This window comes from Limulus polyphemus, unplaced genomic scaffold (assembly GCF_000517525.1).
Source record: "Limulus polyphemus unplaced genomic scaffold, Limulus_polyphemus-2.1.2 Scaffold477, whole genome shotgun sequence".
In the NCBI taxonomy this organism is placed as follows: domain Eukaryota; kingdom Metazoa; phylum Arthropoda; class Merostomata; order Xiphosura; family Limulidae; genus Limulus; species Limulus polyphemus.
Genome location: NW_013666087.1, coordinates 21,700 through 40,900, shown reverse-complemented (window position 1 = coordinate 40,900; position 19,201 = coordinate 21,700). Strand labels below are relative to the sequence as shown.

Sequence of the window (19,201 nt, the reverse complement as noted above, 5' to 3'; positions counted from 1 at the left end):
ACTAAATTGTAGTTGCTTGAAAATTTTTCTAAAGCTGACATGAAGAAATAGTGGTAATAACATATTTTTTATAATAATAATAATTAAAATAAATTTCATAATGTTTGATTTCTCCAGCCTACATTACAATTATTGGTAAAAATTAAAATACTTTGATACATGTATATGTATTTTCTCTGTATATGTTATTACTATCATGTTAAAACAGGATCTCATTACTCTCCAAAATTTGGCAGTAGAGTTTTCAAAAGTATGAATGTTGGAATACTTAATGGACATGCTTCTAAAGTTCTAAGTTTAAATACACATATGCCTATATTCTCATTCTAACTTTAGTTTCAGCATACTTTAAAACACTCCACAATTTCTCTTACCATGGTGGTAATCCACTCCCTTCCATAAACATAAGCATTTCCTACCACAGAGTCCAGTGTTCCCTGAACATCTTGCAGTTTCTCTGGTAACAACTGTTGCAGTTCTGGATTGTGAACAATAACTCTGTTGATGAGATTACTAGTCACATCAACAAGATGTACACTTTCACCATAAATCTGTTAAGTGAAAGGCCATTTTTTAGATTATTTTTAACAAGGACATTAAACACAAAATGGTAGTGTTTGGTTGTATTCACAATACAGAATTCAAACATTTCTGAATATTACAATGGACAGTATTTGTTGAATAAATTAGCTATACCTAAAGTTAAGTGTTCAGTTGATTAGATATATGTTTTAGACAACAATATGAATTGTAATTTTTATAATACTCCCTAACAGCATATCATTCAGCTATTTTAATAGTTTTGACTTTCTTCCAACTATATACAAAAACTCACTTCTTCTTCATAAACCCCTGCTTTCTGATATTTGTTCACGTATAGTAATAGTTAAGTGTAGCCAATCTGCACTCCTATTTCAATCACACAAAAGGTAAACATATATACTGTACCCATTTATACCTTCCAGTACTTCAAACCAGAAATTACAAATTTATAAATTGTTCATACGATCATCCTGCCTCTTTGCCTATCTGTAACAACTCAACAAGCGTTAGTAAATTTTTTATGATAGACCACAAACAATTATGATCTCAAAACCGCATAAAAATTAACATTATATGGTTTCAAGAATACCTAAATGAGTTTCATTTCTACAAATATAAATTTTTGGCATTTAGAGTATTATAAAAAACATTTTAATAACCACTGAGATACAAAGAAGCATTAATTAAGATGCATACTATTACATTTTATTTTAAAAAAGTATGTTTTTTTATCACTGTTAACCTCATTACCTGAACAGAGAGGAAAACTGTCCCAACAACTGCAAGTATCAAAACTAATAATATGACACCGATACTAGTGAAAGTATCGATGGATCTTTCCAACACAGTGAGAACCTGCAAAAGAGAGAGAATACATTTCCTTTATTCAAGTCAGGTTTTACAGCTTTTTTTGTTACTGTATTCCCAAATTTTACTTTATAAACATTAACAATACTTTACTCACTATACTGTAATTACTAGTAGCTATCAAGAGCTTGTGAACTTTAACAATACTTTACTCACTATACTACAACTACTAGTAGCTATCAAGAGCTTGTAAACTTTAACAATACTTTACTTACTATACTATAACTACTAGTAGCTATCAAGAGCTTGTAAACTTTAACAATACTTTACTTACTATACTATAACTACTAGTAGCTATCAAGAGCTTGTAAACTTTAACAATACTTTACTTACTATACTATAACTACTAGTAGCTATCAAGAGCTTGTAAACTTTAACAATACTTTACTCGCTATACTGTAATTACTAGTAGCTATCAAGAGCTTGTAAACTTTAACAATACTTTACTCACTGTACTATAACTACTAGTAGCTATCAAGAGCTTGTAAACTTTAACAATATTTTACTCACTATACTGTAATTACTAGTAGCTATCAAGAGCTTGTAAACTTTAACAATACTTTACTCACTATACTGTAATTACTAGTAGCTATCAAGAGCTTGTAAACTTTAACAATACTTTACTTACTATACTGTAATTACTAGTAGCTATCAAGAGCTTGTAAACTTTAACAATACTCACTATACTGTAATTACTAGTAGCTATCAAGAGCTTGTAAACTTTAACAATACTCACTATACTGTAATTACTAGTAGCTATCAAGAGCTTGTAAACTTTAACAATACTTTACTCACTATACTGTAATTACTAGTAGCTATCAAGAGCTTGTAAACTTTAACAATACTTTACTTACTATACTGTAATTACTAGTAGCTATCAAGAGCTTGTAAACTTTAACAATACTTTACTCACTATACTGTAATTACTAGTAGCTAGTAACAGTTTGAAGCACATTTCTTTATTTCTACATATCAGCCTAGTTTTAAAAAATATACATAAAAATAGTCATTTTTACCACTACTTTTACTAGAACTATACAGTTAGATACCAAAAGATATTTGAGAGATCTCATTAATCCTTTGTGTACAGTGAGACCAAAGTGAGCACGTCACAACCTATTTACAGTTACATTCAAAAATTAATCAAATAACATTATTATCAATGTATATCAATAAACTTCATTTAAAACATAGTTCATAATCCAAATTTCAATATTATATAAGTTTTTATGTTTTAATTTCTAAAGGAAATATTTAAATAAATTCTTTATCATTAATACTCTGTATCATGTAATCATTTCTTTGCTCCAAACTGCCTAATCTAGCATTTCTTTCTACTTCTACAGGATCTTCTGAGTTTGACACAAATTATAACTTATAGTATAGACACTACTAAGCCATAGTGTAAACTTAAAGCCTCCAATCTTCTTGGTTTACTGAAATATAAATCAGAGAGTCATACCCACACACCACAAGCTCCTATCTCATTCCTTCTAAAAATGTCGATAATTAACTCTGGCATTTGCTATTGGATTATTGATAACCATCAGAAAGAGAAGGTTTAAATTCATTAAACTCCCCATAAGGTTAGCTCATTCTGATGATAAGTTATAATAGTTTTTTTTTGTGTATGTTAATATTTTGTGTTCTAATTGCATATTTGAAATAATTGAAAATTGAGTAAAGTACCTTTAACAACCCTACCAAACAGTAGTATTAATGTTTATGGAGACTCTGACAGAGAAGAGTACAAAACTCACATGTAAGTAATGAATTCCTTGATTTTACAAGCATGTGTTTCTCCAGCGTGCATTTGACATGTTAAGTAATAAAGTTTATTGTTGAAAGAATTATATTGCTGAAATACTACATTGCTACCTATAATAAACAAAAGTTCTATCTAAATTACAGATCGAGGAAGAAAAATAAAATAATTATGATAATTAGAGACATCATCGTTTGTCCCTATTCTCATCAAACAACTATGACTGCAGATGAGAATAGGAACAAAGGATAGCTCCTATAATTATCATTATTATTTTTTCATTTTAACTTTCTTTATTTCAACGATGATTTCAATAGACCTTTTGTTTACTAGAGGTATCAATTTATCATTGCAAAATAAGCTTTACTGCTTAACATGTGAAAGATAAGGTGGAAAAATGCACACTATAGAATATATTATTTAAATCAACTGAAGCTTTGTACTGTCAGTTATGGTTTGTGTTTTAGTGAAATGCTCCTGATAAACCTGTAAAGTGAAACACTGAGTATCTAATTAAATAACAAAAATAACAAATTAGGTATTATAAGTTTGTTTATTCCTCGTATTAAAATATTTTTTTGCATTCTAATATGCACAAAAAAATTAAATAAAGATAAGATTTTAATCCGTTTAAGTAACTGTGAGACTATAATGCAAACCTAAATGTTAATTGGTTAAGTATTGTCTGTCTTAATTACACTTCTATCACTGTGTGCAAATATACATATTAATTAATTCAATGTGACTCTACATGCTCAGTTTCATTATTTTTTGTTTGTGTTTGATAGTGTTAGCTTCTTAAAAAATAAGATGTTAGATACAGGGTTGAGTACATTAGGTTAAAATGATTAGCATGCAAATCATCAAGTCATATGACAACCACAGCCAATATAAAGTCATGATGGAACAGAACGTATCAGAATTACATTTTGACACTGTTTACCATTTAGTATATAATTTGATGCAACCTAAAACTGATTACTTCTGAAAGGGTATGAAACAGCTTTTTCTAACACAAAATATTCATACATTCAGGTGATAAAGATGTGTTTATATGGGGGATTTAGAATTTCCAAGGCAAGGAATCCCTTGCACCTAATGGCATTGGAAAACAAAGGAATATGGAGCAGCTTGTTGTACCAGGACCACCCAAATATTTGCAACAATTCATACCAAACCACAGAAAGCAAAATGAAACATTTTGTAAAAGGTGAAAATCCGCGAAAACAAAGATCCATAGCAAAAGCTGTCCATGTTTGTTGTATAAATCAATCCAGAATACTTAAGGTCATGTATCTCTCACATTTTGCTCTATAAAGCAGTTGAGAATACTTCAAGTAGTGTATCTCTCTCACTTTGTTCTATAAAGCAGTTGAGAATATTTCAAGTAGTGTATCTCTCTCACTTTGTTCTATAAAGCAGTTGAGAATATTTCAAGTAGTGTATCTCTCTCATTTTGTTCTATAAAGCAGTTGAGAATACTTCAAGTAGTGTATCTCTCTCACTTTGTTCTATAAAGCAGTTGAGAATACTTCAAGTAGTGTATCTCTCTCACTTTGTTCTATAAATAAAGCAGTTGAGAATACTTCAAGTAGTGTATCTCTCTCTCTTTGTTCTATAAAGCAGTTGAGAATACTTCAAGTAGTGTATCTCTCTCACTTTGTTCTATAAATAAAGCAGTTGAGAATACTTCAAGTAGTGTATCTCTCTCTCTTTGTTCTATAAAGCAGTTGAGAATATTTCAAGTAGTGTATCTCTCTCACTTTGTTCTATAAATAAAGCAGTTGAGAATATTTCAAGTAGTGTATCTCTCTCACTTTGTTCTATAAAGCAGTTGAGAATACTTCAAGTAGTGTATCTCTCTCATTTTGTTCTATAAAGCAGTTGAGAATACTTCAAGTAGTGTATCTCTCTTTCACTTTGCTCTATCAAGCAGTCCAGATTACTTCAAGTAGTGTATCTCTCTCACCTTGCTATTGTTCATAGTAATGCATAATTTCAGAATTTTATTATTCTCATCAGAAATTATTAAGGGTTATACATCAAAGGTATACTAAATTTTATATAGTATTGTATAAAATAATTAAATTAGAGCTAAATATCTTTTTTCGGTTCATAAAAAAATGAATCCTAAAAAAAAAGAGAAACATTTATGAGTTTAAAAGTATAAAACAAAAAAGCTATTAACACTTAGCGTGAAATGTACCTTTTTGTCACCTTGTACAAGTATCTTCCCTAAACCTCGAACAGGTGTGGGCATAAGTACTTCCTTCCTAGTTTCATACCACTTCTTTCCAACTTCTAAACCAGTAGCAATTTTTCTCTTGATGAAACCGAACAACCCAGAGTGAGATCCTAGAAAAATTGTTTTGGATAAGGAAACAAACTTGAGTAAAATATTATGTGTGTAATCATTACATGCATTAATGTTCTGTAACATGAACTTCATTCTTAAACCGACAAATAATATCCATAAAACATCATGTATACAGCCACACATGTAATCACTACAGGTTTGACAGTAACAACATTTTTAAGGTGTTAAAAACTGCAAATGTGGTATCTTCAGTTGTACTCTTCAAACATTAAATACAACTGAAATTTCAAAACTATGTTTCAACTTCAGTCAACCTGACTTTTTGTTCTACATTTTATGATGTCTAAAAGTCATGCTGGTCTCTATTTAAAGATAGAATTTAGCTGAAGTTAACATTTTCCTTACCTCAAAATGTATTTCCAATAGATACTTTATCACACAAAAAATTATGTTCCCTATGCATCTATCTTAGAGATTTGCATGCCATGAGCTTTCAGGCAACTCCCATCTAAACTCAGGAGATTTCTTGTGAATTGTTCTACTGCATAATGATGTTATTATGATTTTTTTACTCATGATCTTCATTCTATGATGAGGCAAGAAATACTAATTTGCATTGGAAATAGGAAGGAAGGGTGTGAGAATGTGAGTATCTATCGGAAATACATTTTCAGGTAAGGAAAATGTTAACTTCTGAGACAATACACACCTCTTCACACAGAAAACTAGAATCCCATTTTGATATGATGGATAAACTAGTGAAATTTTACTTAGATGAGCTTGCTTCAAAAAAAATGCTTGAAGAAAACCCCTGGAGTGTGACCCCTAATGGCAGGGGTTCCATAAGGGCACACTCGTGGGAGGCCACATCTCATCTCTTCCAGGGCAAATGTGCCCCATGTGTTGCGAGTATGGGCAGAATAAAAATATCCTCATCTGAGTAACTGCACACAAGAGATTGGAGAGCCAATATGTGTAGCATGGTCTGGGAAAGTTCAGAGCATATCAAATGCACATCTCAACTCAACAATCACACTTATTGAACCGAAACCAGTTGCAGGAGGAGGGCATAGAAATTAATCATGTGTGCTTGTCTCAACTCTATTGACAGACTCTTGGAATGACACCAGCTGCAGGAGGAGTGCACAGAATTCATGTCATGGAGTGTGTAATAGTAGTGCATGACCACCTCAACTCTACCATTAGTCTCTTGGACTGAAACCACCTGCAAAAAGAAGGCAAAAAAATTCATGTCAAAAAGTATTTAATATTAAGTGGACAAATCTAAATGTGAAGGTGGAAGGACAAGATCCCATGATGGAAAGGAGATGGCAGATGTTGAAGCAATAGAGTGTATAATAGACAGGGGAAGGAGTAGTTGGGTTGTTGGCATTGAAGAGGGATCCAAGAGTAAGCCAGCCAGAGGGGTACCACCAAGAGGACACAACAAAGAGCGTCTCTAGTTAAGGCCAGGGCCCAAGATAAAGGCCATAAAAGTAGGTGAGCATCAAGACAAGTATAACACCAGACCTGGCAGAAGGCAGTGACATTAAGGGTTGAAGGATGGAGAAAAATGACCAAAAGAGAGGATGCATGAAAGTGAGAAGGCTGGCCAGGCAACAATGAGTGAAGTCCCCAAGAGAGAACCCCAAAGGAAGCTGGGGGAGATGAAACCATCTGCAGGCAAAACATGTTCTGGTCAATAGAGGCGGTCCACAAACCAGTTCATAGCAGGCAAGAAAACCAACCTGCTGAGAATTGGCCCAATAAGGAAGGTCCAGAGAGATTTAAAGCAAGGGATTCTGGATGTCATATCCCATGGAAGTTAATTTAAGAAAAACCAAGGAGTTGTTAGAATAGAACATAACAAAGTGATCTACTGGAGTGATAATAATGAGGGCTGAAAGGAGGAGGGAGACGGGAATTGGAGAGAAGGTCCAGAGTAAAAAGTAGGAGCTCAAACTGGAACACGATGGAAATGGCACTGATGAGCTCAACGAGGCTGATGCTGGGTAGAAGACGAAGTTGTGAAGTTGGTATTCAATGATGAGGAACTAGGGACTAAAATGAGGTACAATGGTGGAGGATAAAACTTGGGACAGTGTGGAAACAAAGTACAAAAGCAAGAATTGATGAGTGTAACCTCAGACCCATGAATCATTCAAATCAGGAATACCATTATTCAGAAGTGTCATGAGAAATCTTGTGAGTTTAGGTGGGAGATACCTAAAGGTTAGTGGCATGCAAGTCTCTAAGGCAGATGTAAGGGGAAGATAGGTTTCTGTGTGAGAGGTGTGTATCATCTCAGAATTTCTTTGTTTTGTTGTTTAATCCTAAATTCAATACTTAACCAGACCCAGATAGGTGACAAATCTTTAAAATTTTTATTTACTAAAAATATGCTAGGATGATACTTCTAGATTAAGGATTCCATTTGGTGAAGGAGAAATTTCAGTAACTATTTTCATTGGAGTGTATTCAAAATATTTTTGTCCATCCTTTTGCTATAATTTCCCATTTTCTAGCCAAAAACTGATTTCTTGTTTCTGGACTACTTCCTTTCTTTTAAGCATAGAAAACGAATTTAGAACACAAGGCTACACTGCAAAGAAACTATAGTCACATTAGTTAATATAAATGCATTTTACAAGTTCATTATTTAAAAGTAAAAACTGCTATGACCTTTATAAAAGTTAATATGATTTATGTGATCAAATGTAATACATAAATCATCATAATCTGGCTTGAGTTAAAATGTTTTCTATATAATTTGCATGTACACTCTACCTCTGACTCTCTCTCTCTCACACACAAATAAATAATGTCATATACTTTAACACATACACATGTTCAATACTATAATTTACACTCAACTCACCTAACCTTTTTCCAACAATATAAATCACTGGTAATGGCAGGAGGTTTAAAAGCCATAAATTTAACCAAATTTGAGTCAGAATACAGCCCCATAGAAGTGCATACAAGCATAAGTTGCTCATTTTTGATTTTTCTTTCTTCATGGATCTACTTGATTCACTTCTTTTTGGTGTAGACGTTCGAAGAAAAGAGGGTTTGGTGAAATCTTGTGCCACTTCATCTAGATTAGGAGTCACTGATGGAACTTTTTTTTTAGTAGAAGTTTCTGAATCATCACTCTGGAATAAAATGTATAAACACGAACATCAAAAGAGTATTCAGCAAAAAGTAGTGACTAGTTTGGAGATTATAACACTAGAGGGCATGAAGTATGTGACAGAACACACAAATATTCTTACAGGAACAATTTACAAGGTTACAAATGTTAAAAAAGAAAATTGGGTGTAGAAATAAAAAAAAATTTCTTCAACTAAAACTGTCTGGAAAAATGCTGTTTTTCATTTAACTTTTTGAGGAACTACACCCTTTTTGCTCATGTACTATTAATAGCTTTAAAAACAACTGAATCCCAATATGGCATGATAAGTATTAGGTGAGGAGATGTACTCATGACTTTAGTCATGAAATAAAAATGTTTTTACCAAAATCTTATATCCAAACCCATTACTTTAAAATACTATATTTAAGTTTACTCAGGAAAGTAAACTTGAATTTAAATCAAAACTAAATTAAAACTGTTTAGAATATAAACTATGTGTGTACAATTTTAATCCTAGAAGAAATGTAAATGGGAAAAGAAATGATTCAAGCTTCATTTTCACAAAGATATTTGTATTTTAATTGTCATATTGTTTTGGTTATTTATCACAGCATGTGTTTGTTAATGTAGTCAAGAAAATGTACATATAACACTACTACTTCAAAATTAAATGCCAAATAAATAAATTGAATTATGTCAAACATTGTCAATGATCATTATTTAGGAAACATGAGGGTTTATACCTTTTAAGAGATGTTGAAAATTATTTATTATAACACAGTACGATATTTCTACAAAATAATTTTGAAACACTAAGAATACAGAAATTTACAGTTTCTTTAACTTGGTAACCTTGTGGCCATGATTAATAGGGCTTACTTACTTATCACTATAAATAATTTCTACATTAAAGTACTGTCATAGTTTTAAAGCTTTATTTTCACATATATGATTTTATTAACTTTAAAGCAATCTATTTTTTATTAATTCATAGTGGCATTACAGGTATGCATAAATATCTCAACAGAGAAATCAAAAGCTAAAAACACATTTACTGACTTTTAGAATTTGCTATTTTTAATCTGAATGGCACCTTATGAAACATACATGTTAAATAGCCAAGTCAGAGTCCTCTGAAGCTCAGGCATAACTGTCCCTAACTTAGAACTGTAGATTAAATGGAGGGAAACTAGTCAGTAGCACCCACCAACTTAAATGATTAGAAGATTGGAAGAGTTATAATTCCCCCACAGATGAAAAAGTAAATCATGTTTAGTGGCATATCACAGCTTGAACCTTGGACCTTCTGATCCACAGCTCAATATGCTAGCCACCAGGCACACCTGGCTCCATTTTAAGAGATGCACTAATTTTCAACAAAAACCTTTGATGCTGTGTTGATATTATTACGAAAAATGTAGCAATGGCCCTAAAGTGTGATAATGTGAAAAAAAACACAGAACCTTAGATCCACAGTTTGGCTCACCAACCAGTGGGCCACACCCAGCCAAAATATTTCATTAGAAATGAATAAAAAAAACTAAACACATTTCCCGATATCAGTAGTTCACAAAAATATATCAACAGTGAATAACTGTATAACCTGCAGAGAAAGCCTTCTTTTTAACACAAAAGAAAAAATATATATAAAAATATCAATAGTTTCAGAAACTAATATAATGTTATCATTAAAAATACCTTAATTATGGATTCTAAAAATAACAAAAAAAAACAAATCAAAGAGTTTTGGGTTTTTTTTTCTAGAAGTTTTAGAAGTTCTATCCTTAGTGAAGCTGAACTTATAGAATCTGTAGCCACATAGCCCATATGAGGGGATATGAGTACTACCACCTAAACTACCAAGTTCTGGGTGGAACTAACAGATGAATAAGTTGATTCACATAGGTGTATTTACTTACATAATATGAAAAAATTAATGTGTTTTTGAAAGTATTACTGATGAACTGTCCAGTCAAAATTGTTTCATATTTATTAAATACAAGTAAAGAGAATTATATATAAGGGGAAAACTAAATTTTTGTTGTTATTTTTTACATACTGCATGAGTTACAGTAACTTTAAGATGTATATCATGGAAGGTGTAACTTACACAGCCTTGATTGCAATATGATGAATATAACTGAAATAAAATTATTGCACCAGTATGAAATGTTAATTGTTTTCAATGTCTTACAGAATGATAGATGAAAGTGTGATTGGTGTGTATGGCAATCACATATTGGTTTCTCCTCTAGATTTACAAAAATATTTATACCAGAGCATGAAAATCAGTAGTAAAATTTTTCCCGATGTTCACAACTATGATCACTTTTCCGAACATGTTTGGAGAAGATATCTTAATTTAGAGGAGTAAAAATTATAAGAAAAATTAACACATTTTCATACACTGTACTTTAGGTTCTAAAAGCTCTCAAGTAACACACAACTGTATGCTATTTGTTGTGTTGTTAATTTTTCGTCTTCAATATTTTGGGTGTGATCCAATTATAAAATATGTTGATCTTTTAAGAGTATTTGTTATGTTGGTATGTCCATTTTAGAGGCTACATCTATGACTTACAAACAGTTGCAACTGACAGAACTGATCAACGTTGTAGATCTACTTTTAAATCTACAGTAATTCAAAAACATTATATATATATATATATATATATATGCAAGTAAATTAATAAACAATGGATGGTACATCTTAAATTCTGTAAAACAGAACTAATAGCATGAAATGAAGACATCTCTAAGAGAAGATTGTGCATCTTAAATTCTGTAAAACAGAACTAATAGCATGAAATGAAGACATCTCTAAGAGAAGATTGTGCATCTTAAATTCTGTAAAAGTTATAATTTTCCTATAGTGTATTCCCAATAGGTACTTAAGCTACTGATGTGAGAAGAGGTAATGTACTATATCCGAAACAGAAGTAATAGCACAAAATGAAGGCATCTTTATGAGTACAGCCAAGCATTTTCACTGAATAGTTTTCTTAGTTAAAAATATTGAGTGAAAGCAATAACCCACATCGTAAAAACAAAGCATACATCTATTACAAAAAAAAGAGCATTGCCACTATAACACTATTTAGGAAAACTATAACCATTCATGTTTTCACTACTTCAAACAACAGGAAAATGTAAGACAAAGAGGTTAATGCTTTTTAAACTTGCCATTAAGCTTTAACTATATATTTTGGGCCTTTTATATAGATAGAACTGAGGTCAAACATTTTTCAAGCTTTCACAGAACATAATAAAATCAAATAACAAGCTCTACGAAATTCACATTATAGAACAATATACTGGAAATGTTCAGAGTAGAATCTGTTTTTATTTTTCTGTTTAGCAATGGAATATGTTTACTAAGCTCTTAAATTATTGCTAATCTGGTAACTTCTTGTATACAAGTAAACTCTCGTTTTTAATATAATAAACAATTTTACAAAGTTGACATTTTTCTATGGATAATCACCAATAATCATACACAAAAACATCTTTTTCATCTTAAAATTTAACCTAATAGCATTGGTATTATAATTGCTCTTTCAAAAAACTGTTATATGTAGAGTACAAAATGCATATTTAACCAGAAGCTTTCACAAACCAGACATTAACAACAATTAATATCAATTTCCATTTAGTTTGCAAAATACTCAAGTACACCACCTACAATCATAAACCTTACATTATATTCTCCATTGTGTGAAAAATGTTAGAATCTTTAAGATGTAAATTGATTAAATGAGGATAGGTATGTTACAGAAAATTCACAACAAAGTATTTTACTTCTATTGTTTTTTATCATAAAGATTATTTCACATTGTTATCTTAGTTTATAGATTTAGGACTAATGAAAATGTACTAACCAGATCAAGCCATGTATAACTTTTACAGGCATGGAAGTTCATATTTAGAAATCAGCCTAAACAACTGAAACTTTTACCACAGTGTTGGTTTTATTCTTACTATATCTGCTATAAATTTTATTATTTCTAATTTAACTTTACATTTATTATTTTATCATAATGATTATTTTGCAATGTTATCTTAATATATGGTCTTAAGACTAACATAAGCCTCATCGAACAACCAAACCTCATGAGATATTATTGGGTTTGTGGCTTAAAATATTATAAACAGTGAAGGTATACCAAACTGATGATACAGTGCACATTCTAATTACTATAAGTAATACAGTTTGAACATTATAATTAATTAGCTTTGCTCATTACTAGGTATATACTTTTAATAGGTGGCTTGTTTTAATCAGAAGATAGATATTACTAATTAACCACTAACCCAGATGAGGCCCCGATTTAATGATGCTTAGGTAAATCAAGTACACCCCAGTCAACAAGATAAATAAGTTGAGAGACCCAATTTGTTAAATAAGTAGGAGCTAAATCCAAAGAGAGGGACTCATTGTAAGATCCAAATAAACTACAATTAGACCTTATGAAGAAATACATACGTGCTATATAAATGCAACAACTAATAGCTCGAACAATGCAAAGGAAAAAAATAAAATAAATACCTTCCCATGCAATGCAAGTTTCAGAGAAATATCAGCAGAAGGGTTTCAAAAAAAACAAAAAAGGGGCAGAAGAAAAAGTTGTTCTTAATTCAGAACAGAAGGCAAAGGACTGAGTGTGTTCACGATGAGGTGAGTAAGAGAATTGTCCCATGACAATGGCATTGATTTGTACAAGAAATCCCATTACAGTAACCACAGCCTAAATACGTTGAGAACATTGCTTAATACAGTGCTTGTCAACAGCAGTGTCCATCAGTGGTTATTCAAGTGATATTTAGAGGTTACAGTCCCACCTATATTGTAATGAAAATTACTAGTCATGTGAGTAGTGCATATAGCACTTGGTGAATGTGAGGTTTCTTGAAAACTAAGGTACCTGATTCATGCTTGATATTTACCCCAATATGTCACCTTTACATGTTTTATGGAACATTTGTAATTCTGGAACAAAAATGTTTTACTCAAATGTCTGTCACCAAGTGGAGTTGTGGTGTATTTAGGTGAACTGAATATTCATTAAAGCTGTCAGACATGTCTGCACAATAAGAGGAGATGTATTCACAATATTGATTACAAAAGATTAGTAAAACCCTTACCTGCTTGAGTCCATGGTAAGCAGAATAATTAGGGATTGAACACAAATATAGAACAAAGTGCATATTATATTTATTAGAGTACTAAACACAGATACAGTATACGTACGTACCAGATCATCACTCTAGGTGACTCTTCTCAGACTGTTTTGGTCAAGACAAAGTTCTAAGCCTATATCCATTGAGAACTTCTACCAGACTTCATAAATTAAGTAAATAAACATAGATACTTTCTAGAATTATGCGTATTTTTGATCCATCATGGAATATAGAATATAAAAATTTCACATAAAAAAAAAGATAATTTCTTTAATTAATAAATAAAAAGCAAAATATATCAAAAATAGCAGCTTATGTAGTATCTTGCATTAATTTTCACTATGTTTCTTTAAGACAAATATGCTAATATTAATAACTTTTAAACCATCTCACCATGGATGGTGGTTCATTTCCTTCAGCTGGTGGAATTACACCAGCCAATGATTCACTTGCAATTTTCAGTGTAGTGGTGATGACATTCGATGAGTCATCCTCTTCTACATTCTCAGTACCTACCAATACAAAACATCATGTAATTCCTAGTTCCATCAGTTATTATATACAGGTGGCTACCACTTCAGATGTTACCACAAAAGTAACATTCAGTCTCACAAAAAACAAGGTACTTGAGCTACTGTTACAGAAGTAAATTTCTTTGAAAAATGTAGCCTAGTATAGCATGCCTAATAGAAAGCCAACATGGATTCACTAAAGGGAAGTTTTCCCTGTTACATTTTTAAAGGATGTTATTTGATGATGGAAAGAGTATGAACTTGACGTATTTATATTTTCAAAAGCTTTTTGATAAGATACTACAAATAAGATTAGCTATGAAAATTACAACAGTGAGGAAAGGCTAGTTAATTGAATTGTGAGGTGGTTTTGTTGGGTGAGGGAAAGCAAAAACTTCTTTTTGAATTTAGTCAAACTGGATCTTCGTTACTAGTGCTGTGCCTCAAGGATCATTACTTGGCTGTTCTCTTGTTTACATTAATGATACTGAGAGACACATAAGTAATAAACTGGTAAAGTTTGCTTACAAAATTAAATTCTTGGGTACTTATAACTGTATCGAGGATGATTAGGTACTACAAAATAACTTGGATCAATTGATAAGTTGGACAAATAACTGGAAAATAAACTTTAATAACAGTAGGGCTGTACTGATTGTCGATGGTGCCCTGTGTGAGAAATGAATTCTGCACCCCCTCCTAAAAGCAAATCTAACCAGTGCTGACCTATCATCACCCCTTATGGGTTGGTGCACTGCATGCATTACCCTTGATACATCTCTGCATTTGGGTTATCACAATCTGATTCATATGTTTAATAACTGAAGAAAAGGATCTTACCATAGTAGTAGATAAGTCAGTCAAGGCATTAAAGCAGTGCTCTGTTCCTAGTAATAAATCTAATAGAATTTTAAGCGTATATAAACATATTGATTACAAGTCAAGATATGGATTTGTTTCTTTATACAAAACATTATCTCAGCCTCATTTTGAATACTTTGTACAGGATATTGAGTTATTGGAAATGTTTCAAAGGAGAACTACAAGAAAATCTTGGTGATGGTCAGATTATTTTATGGGGAGAGATTAAGATCTTGGGAATGATATAGAAGAGGTGATCTTACAAGATGACTCAGAGGATCAGTACACAGAGGCACTTGATTTCTTTGTTTCCTGGAGATAATAAGATGAGGAGACACATTATTTGTAAAAAACTGACTAGGTTATAGTTAATTCTGTTTTATTTTTTCTAAGAGGGTGGTTGGTTTATCAAATGAGTTAACATTGGAACTAGTGGAGACTGACACCTTACAAGAGTTTAGAAGGGGAGTCAATTTCCTGAAAAAATAAAAAAGAGGGTTTGATACTTAGAGTATATTTTACTAATTCTAGGTATGGGCTCTGGCGATTGGTTATATACTTTTGATATTCTTTTGGTGGACACCTCAAACTCAACGTGCATTCCCATTTATCTCTGTAGCTATTTGGGTGATGGTTATATCTCACTTTGCAACAGTTGCTGGACCTGTACGAGTTCCTGTCCTGTTTATATTCTTAGTTCTTCTAGTAATTGGTTTTATCACTGAAGTTAAGGAAAACTGGAAGCAAAAAAAGTCAAATGGTACATACTCATATTTTTGTTTGGTAATAACATGTCCACTTGTGATCCTTTGAGATTAATGGCAATTAGTTGAAGTGTGTTGAATCTGCACATTGCCAAACATAATGTCAATGAATGTGAAAATGTTTGTAATAGTCTCAAATCATTACATGTGCTACTCGATAGAAAAGTGTTGTTGAAGAAACATGTTTTTACGTATACAAACAAAAAGAGGATATTCGGTTCTTCAAGGCTGTTCCTGCACACTCACCCTCTGAGAAAAAGAAAGTTTCAAGCCCCAAGCAGACCATTTTCCACTTTGTGTTTTTTGTTGGAAAGTGCATTTTCATAATAATTAAAGAAAACCATTTTTTTCTTTACAGATGCAATTTCAGAAATTAGATAATAAGAAATTTTGGATCTGTTTAACAATATTAAATTTGTCTATTAAATAGTATTTAATTTATAATTCATCATATTTAAATATACTTATTTGTTTTAGCACAGTATATCCAATAATACTTTCCTCATAGTATTCAAAGTTATATGTGTACTGAAAGCTTTTGTTTTTTGTATATTTTAATTTTACAAGGATCAGTGCAATATATATATTTTTTACATTGTTAAAAGTTATTCTTTTAATTTACAGTTATTTAAAATTTCTATCCAAAGTTTCATTGTTGCAAATTTATGAAGTATTCTTTAATGTAAATTGTTACATTTTGCTTGTTTCAAGTCTGTTACTGGTTTTATTAATCATACATTTTTATTTTTTAGGTACGATCTGCTTTCCCCAGTAGCTCAAATAATAGAGCACCAAGAATCGATTGATGATCTGTATGATAATGTTGTTAGTACTAATGAAATATATATCATCAATCATTACAATAACATCTTTGTACATGTTCAATTTATTTAAAATTAAAACCAATATGGAAGAAATAATTCTGCAATCACATAATGTTCAAAACTTTAAAAGAAATTTTAGCTTACATATGAATATTCTACATAAAATATATATACACACCAATATGCCTGCTTTACTGAAGAAATCCAAGGTATTTGAAGCAAGCTGGAAATATATTACTATTCCATTCCATAAATGAACAGGAGAATTTTCTGGTAATGCATTATATATAAGATATACCACTGGCAAGCCAATACAAAGTCCAAGAAACACCTTGATATCACATAAGAAGAAATAACCTATGTTTTCAGATATGTTGTCAATTACTTTAAAAGGGCATGCAACCAAACCAAAGGCAAGAGGGGTTTTATCATCATGAAGTCCTTTGAGCCATCTACGAAGAAGCAAAGTCAACGTCTGCTTGAATGGATGAAGAACAGATCCAAACAGTACAGCCCACAGAAGTGGTTCTAAGAAAGGCTTGAAAACAAAATATACAGCAACAGCTGCAGTAAAGGCAAGTACAACAAAGAGTATTGCAGCTGTGTTATAAAATGCTTGTTTCAAGGCTTTTTCATGACTCTCAGGAACAAAGTTAAACATGTCCAGTGGTGATTTCAAGTAATGTGAATAGGCCATACTTCGAAAGAGAAATCATGTCATGGTACAATGTTGCCACTTTTTCAAATAGGTAAATCAAGTATCTAGAAAAAAAATTTATCACATTTAATTCTAACATATAGTTTATTTAATTTTTAGAAAAACTTAATTTCTTGCAGATATAGAAAGTTAAACAAAGATATTTTTGAAAATGTTTTGGTGTTATTTGAACTCTAGAGGAGACAAATTGGTGCTATAGAAAATCTATAGAAAATAACAGTGTGTGGTAAAAATCCAGGACAACTAGACACCTAAAAAAATGATGAAGTAGGGTATTTAGATACTTGTTTATTATAAAATAAAACAATAATTACAACAGATATGTTCCATGTACAACACTATATAAGCATAACTGCTATAAGCATATAAAAGACCTGTATATATCTAGGCCTAATACATTACGAATTTAATTTACTTCATTATATGATAGCATATAAAACTGTATAGATCTAGACATACTATATTACCAGTTTAAATTTTCTCTTTATCATATGACCTGTATATGTCTACTCCTACTACATTACCAATACCAGTTTAATTTACTCCATTATAGTATTATATATCTATCAAAGAATTTTATATGTATTTTAAATATGTTGCAAAATTTTAAGTTTTAACACTCCTCTAATACTTTAGAATTATTAGGTGTCCAATTGTCCAGTTGTTTGATTACCGTGTGGTATGTAGTGGGTCTCAGAGATAGTATTAGTAATACTTCAGAGTTGAATATTTCGAAAATTTCTGTCATGTCTATTTTAAAATGTGTAATTAATTGAACGGGTTACAGCTTATGTGGCACACAAAAGGCTTGTTAAAGATTGTTTTCTGTAGCTATGGGGAATAAGTTGGCTAGAATGATAATTTTGGGGAAGGTAGGTCCTAGTACTAGTAGGAGACATCTTCAGTAAACTTAAAGTCTCAAGACTGTTTTCCGAACAGGGCGAGGTGGTTCGCCTTTGGAATGGATTGTCTTCAATCTCAGATGTGGCGCAGCAGTAAATTTGAAGAAGTTTAAGGGCAAGCTTCAAGTTCATCAATATTTCAATTATGAGGTATATTTTTAAGTTTGTTCTTTAAGATTAGTTTCGTGGATTGGAGAGCCTATTTGAGTATTTCAGTATTTGGCCCAACGCATTTCTTTTGCTATCTTTTAACAGTTTAAGTTAATTTTTTTAAAACTGTATTATTAGTGTACATGTTTAAAATCTGGACGTCTGATAATCCTAGTACATATATATATTTACGTATAAAACACGAAGAACCCAATCCTATTAACTATATATACATCTTAACAAATTTTGGTCCACTAAACACATAACATACCAACTTTTAATATTAATTTATTAAGCCTATGTTTTTAATTCTAATTCTAAGTACAGCTATAAACTAATATGTACGTGACGCCCCCTATAGAGCACTCAACGGATATATTATATTTATCACAATTTAATCACTTTTCGGGTATGAAAACACGCCGTTTTTGATATCAAGTAATATAGCACCAAAAACCTTTAAAAAAGAAACAGGGATAGCATTTCTCTGTTGTTATTGTTTTTTTTTGGCACAAAGTTACACAATAAATTAACTGCGCTCTGTCCACCGCGGGGAATCGAGGTCTAGATTTTAGTGTTGTACATCCGTAAACTTAACGCTAACCACCATGAGACACATTGGTTGTTGTAATTCTTGATTTCCGAAAATTACAAGCACACACGC

General features: G+C 31.5%; 1 protein-coding gene across 1 annotated transcript in view; it reads right to left on the bottom strand.

Moving 5' to 3' along the window:
• The window catches only part of LOC106458498 (transmembrane protein 245-like), a 40,167-nt gene extending 21,309 nt beyond the window's left edge, over positions 1-18,858 (bottom strand). Inside the window, exons 1-6 of the mRNA XM_013918019.2 lie at positions 16,942-18,858; positions 14,200-14,318; positions 8,371-8,647; positions 5,382-5,530; positions 1,294-1,398; positions 375-551 (exon numbers count right to left, since the gene is read on the bottom strand). Of these exons, the coding sequence (XP_013773473.1) occupies positions 375-551; positions 1,294-1,398; positions 5,382-5,530; positions 8,371-8,647; positions 14,200-14,318; positions 16,942-17,464 (1,350 nt within the window). The 5' untranslated portion in view covers positions 17,465-18,858. The remainder of the gene's footprint in view (positions 1-374; positions 552-1,293; positions 1,399-5,381; positions 5,531-8,370; positions 8,648-14,199; positions 14,319-16,941) is intronic.
• Positions 18,859-19,201: the final 343 nt, after the last annotated feature.